Source organism: Arvicola amphibius, chromosome 2 (assembly GCF_903992535.2).
Source record: "Arvicola amphibius chromosome 2, mArvAmp1.2, whole genome shotgun sequence".
NCBI classification, from domain to species: domain Eukaryota; kingdom Metazoa; phylum Chordata; class Mammalia; order Rodentia; family Cricetidae; genus Arvicola; species Arvicola amphibius.
The window spans coordinates 264,485-269,347 of NC_052048.2; the positions used below are offsets into that span (position 1 = coordinate 264,485).

The following is a 4,863-nucleotide window of genomic DNA, read 5'->3' on the forward strand; positions in this document are numbered from 1 at the left end:
CTGCACTATCTAGTCACCAGTTCCCGAGCACCCAAGCAATATTGGGAATGGGTTCCATCTCATGCAGTGGGCTTTAAGTCAAATCTTTTATTGGTTGATTTCTCCCACAAGCTTTGTGCCACCGTTGTTCTAGCATATTGTGTAAGCAGCCCACCATTGTAGATAAAATGTTTGGGGCTGACTTGTTCTTTGTTTCCCTAAGCAGTGTCAGCATGGGTTTTATCTTATGGAATGGGATTTAAGTCAAATCAGTTGTTGGTTGGTTTCTTCCACAAGATTTGTACCGCCATTGCTGTAGCATATCTTGAGGCAGCATACCATTTTAGAATAAGGTTTTGTGGCCTATTGTTTACATTTCCCTTTTTACAGCTTGCAGAGTATGTTTTCATACAAAAGATACTGAAACGTAGGGGTGAAAATTCTAAGTAGGCACCACCTCAGTATCTCCATATCTAATGAATCGTGTAGCTATTGAAAGTAAATTTTTTTCTGTTCTATTTTAATTATTGTCATTAAGATTGCCACAGTTTTTACTTTCAATCTAACATCATCATTTTACTCACAAATTTTTAAGAAAATATTTGCAATGTCTGTATGTATATTTATACGTATGCATGTAAAAACAAAGCAATATTCACACACTAAAATATTATTTCTAATGAAATCCAGTTGTATAGACAAGAGAGAGAACAAGTGGCCTTTAAAGTTGTAAGAGGGAAAATAAAGTCAAGATCTGGAATATTCTCTTAATTTCTATGGAGGGGCTTACCATGAAGCAGATATGTTTTCAAGATAATGAATTATACCTAGAATGTTTAGAGCATTTGGCTATCAGCAACATTTTTTACATTTTTAATTTGACTTCTTTTACAATGACTTGGAGATGAACAGTTAAGTCCTTTATTAAAAAATTTATAAGTTCATACAGATATCCAACCATTTGTATTATCAGATACTTTTTAAACAGATTAACACTACATGAGTAACTAATATAGAATTATGTCTCAAGACTCTAAAATTACTTCAATGAATAATTTCTTTTTTCAGTTATGTGATATCACCAATTTTCATATATGATGTATTGGTCCATCACCTTCTGAACCTTTATCATTTACTGGTGCCTTTGTCAAGATACCACATCACATAAGACCAAATAAGAAGATGCTTTTGTGTTAATGCAGAGAAGAAGAACAGAAAGAACAGCTCTGAGTGCTACTATAACTAAGATGAACAATCTCACAGTCATGAGGTTGATTCCATGGAGATGTCGTTGGTCTGGGAACATATGACTCTTAATATCCCAGATTAATCATTCCTTATTTGTTTGGTCTTATATTTCAATTAGAAAATCAGACAAATGAAATAGTAACAATGCCATATACTATTGACCAGGAGATTGAGACCAGGACATGAGAAATTCTTTTGGTTTTTCTCTTGCATTTACTGATAATAAGATTATTTTTATAATGTTTTGGATATACTTTAAAGTGAAATAAAAGTGAAAAAATTAATTATATGTACATATATAAATCATATATATTATTAGACATTTCCTACAAAACTTTCTTTTGTGAAGAATAAGTTATATTAGGTAACTATATATTTCTTAGGTTTAAACAAATTTAAAGGGTAGCCAGGATTTTGTGTTCACCTAAGTATACATTTGCCTCTTCTATTGGTATATAAGGAAATTCTCTGACAAATATTGTGGGATTTTTATTCACATCAAGTTTATAAATGTTATAAAATGTCCTTTAATATTCACTCCAAGAGCTGATAATTCTGTTACATTATACTTGTCCTCTCACAAAAGTGGATGAATTCATAGCCTAAATTTAAAACATGGTTTCTTTAAAAGTTACATAATTCTGTTTTCCACAATGTATGTTATACAACTATATCTTTCAATTTTCTAATATTTTATTTTTACAGTAATAGAACTAATCAAGATAATTTGCATAAGGATTTACTATTTTGTTGATGTAAATATTATAAACATATAAGAAATATTTTTAACAATTGGTAATTTGTGTGACAAAAGTTTATTTTTGCTGTCTTCTTGATAATCATGCAAAACCAGAGTTTTGTCACTGAGTTCATAATCTTGGGACTTTCTCAGAACCCAAAAGTTGAGAAAATACTGTTTGTTGTATTTTTGTTGGTTTACCTTGCAACTATAGGAGGCAACATGATAATTGTGGTGACCATCATCTATAGCCCTGCACTACTTGGATGTCCTATGTACTTCTTCTTGGCATTTCTGTCCTTTCTGGATGCATGTGTTTCTTCTACTGTTACACCTAAGATGATTGTAGACTTTTTATGTGAGAAGAAAACTATCTCTTTTGAATGTTGCATGACACAATTATTTTCAGTCCATTTCTTCTCAGGGGCAGAAATGATTGTGCTGGCAGCCATGGCCTATGACCGCTACGTGGCCATCTGCAAGCCCTTACACTACTCTTCCGTCCTCACCCGGAAACTCTGTGGTATTTTGGTGGCAATATCATGGGCAGGGGGCTTCTTGCATTCCATCATACAAATTACATTCACATTGCAGCTACCTTTATGTGGACCCAATGTCATTGATCATTACATGTGTGACTTGTTTCCATTGCTGAAGCTTGCCTGCACTGACACACATGTATTTGTTCTTTTGGTCTTTGCCAACAGTGGGGCTATCTGCATCATAATTTTCTCCTTATTAATTGTCTCCTATGGTGTCATCTTGTTCTCTCTGAGAGCCCATAGTTCTGAAGGTCGACGTAAAGCACTTTCCACTTGTGGAGCTCATGTTACTGTTGTGGTTTTGTTTCTTGTTCCATGCATATTAATATATGCTCGGGATACGTCTGCATTCTCTTTTGAGAAAAACACACTTATATTTGTCAATGTCCTGACACCATTGCTAAATCCTATGGTTTACACGTTTAGGAATAAGGAAATGATAAATGCCATCAGAAAAATGTGGAAGAGATTGAAAGTGATATTTGTTAAATTTTAATGTTACTTTCACACTGGGAGAAGAATCAATGACTAAGGACATTTCTATGTCAACATGAGGATAAGAGTTTCCATGTCAAAATCTGAGCATGGGAGTACATTTCATTCTTGTGTTGGTAAATAGGAGATTTATAGATCCCAGAGCTTTATTTTGCTGCAGATATATTCAAGAAAGAGTAAGTTGAAGTTTCAGTAGAGACTTGCCTTAAGAAAATAAGGTAAAATGCAATAAATGCTCATAGTCAGTCCCCTATTTTGGTTCTTCATGAATTTTCACAGATACAAACACCATTTACCCTGCATGTATACTACATGTATACCATACACCCATATATACACATGTACATATATACATATGTATACAAACATACACACACACACACCAATGTAACAAATAAAATACACTGTTAATGTAAATAATAAAGGACAAATAAATATTATAGGACAAATAAAATATTAATTTTTATAAAGAAATAACATCATTTGATACAGAAGACAACAAGAGTGGAAATGTGAATATGTTTCTAGGTTCATATTTTTATTCTGGATTGGCTATTCATCACTGTTAAATAAAAATAAAGGTTGTTCAATTTTATCCTCTCATTTATTTAATTACACATTTGAAATGTTTCAGCTATTTGACTGTTTTCTGTTAATGCTATGCTTCACTTAAAAACTTGGTTGACAAAATAAATGTGTATTTGGACATAAAAATATAAAAACTATTTCAAAAGAAAACAGGTTTCTAAGTGACATATTGGGACTTCAGAACCTAGAAATGCAGAGAGAGAGAGAGAAAGAGAGAGAGAGAGAGAGAGAGAGAGAGAGAGAGAGAGAGAGAGAGAGAGAGAGAGAGATTAATCTTTATGTATCCCTATCTTTTAAGGTGGGTCCATCCATGTCTGGAGGAAAACACCAGTTACTTCTTCAGTTTCCTGACCAATAAAATGCTTGAGATCAGCTGTAATTTCTCTTGAATGATGCAACTATCTGATTGCAATGAGTTCTTGGACCCTGATTAAATAAATAACTGATAATGCCCCACAAGCACTTCTTGCTGTACTTGGATGTCCTAGCCACAGCTTTGCAATAATAGTGATATAGTGAATATGAAAATAAAAGCCAGAGCAAGCAGATTTAAAATTAGTTTCCAAAATGCCAGTTTATTTCAATTTATTACATGATTTTAATATTCTTCTCTTTGTGTGCACAGATGATAACTACATTTTTTAAAAGATTTATTTATTTATTATGTGTACAACATTCTGCCTCCATGTATGCCCACATGCCAGAAGAGGACGCCAGATCTCATTACAGATGGTTGTGAGCCACCATGTGGTTGTGGGAATTGAACTCAGGACCTCTGGAAGAACAGAGAGTGCTCTTAACCACAGAGCCATCTCTCCAGCCCCGATAACTACATTTTTAAACTTATGAATAAAGGTTATTAAAATTGACTTGGGTGGTGGTGGCATACACCTTTAATCCCAGCACTCAGGAGGCAGAAGCAGGCAGATCTCTGTGATTTCGGGGCAAGTCCAGTCTACATGAGCTAGTTCCAGGACAGACTCCAGAGAAACCCTGTCTAAAAAAATACTGTTAAAATTTAGATACTTTTATGTTTCTTCATGTTTAAGTTTTCTTACATTCATACTGTCAAGAGGAATTTGCAGAAAGTTAACTTACTGTTAAATACCTTCTGTTCAGAATCAACAGCAGGGACAAGTAACTGAATTTTATGGTAAAAATGCTAACTATTGATAGTGTTTGTTTCTCATTGATTTTTAACCACCAGGGATAATACACATGAAGTTAGAGAAGACACGTGAGACTTCCCTTTGGGAAAAAAGATACAGAACT

At 33.7% G+C, this 4,863-nt stretch overlaps 1 protein-coding gene across 1 annotated transcript; it reads left to right on the top strand.

The window, feature by feature from the left end:
• Nucleotides 1–2,068: 2,068 nt before the first annotated feature.
• LOC119807645 (olfactory receptor 4C15-like) lies at nt 2,069–3,004 on the top strand. Its single transcript, XM_038319727.1, has one exon. It carries the CDS (start codon nt 2,069–2,071, stop codon nt 3,002–3,004), a length of 936 nt encoding a protein of 311 aa, XP_038175655.1.
• The last annotated feature ends 1,859 nt before the right edge of the window (nt 3,005–4,863 follow it).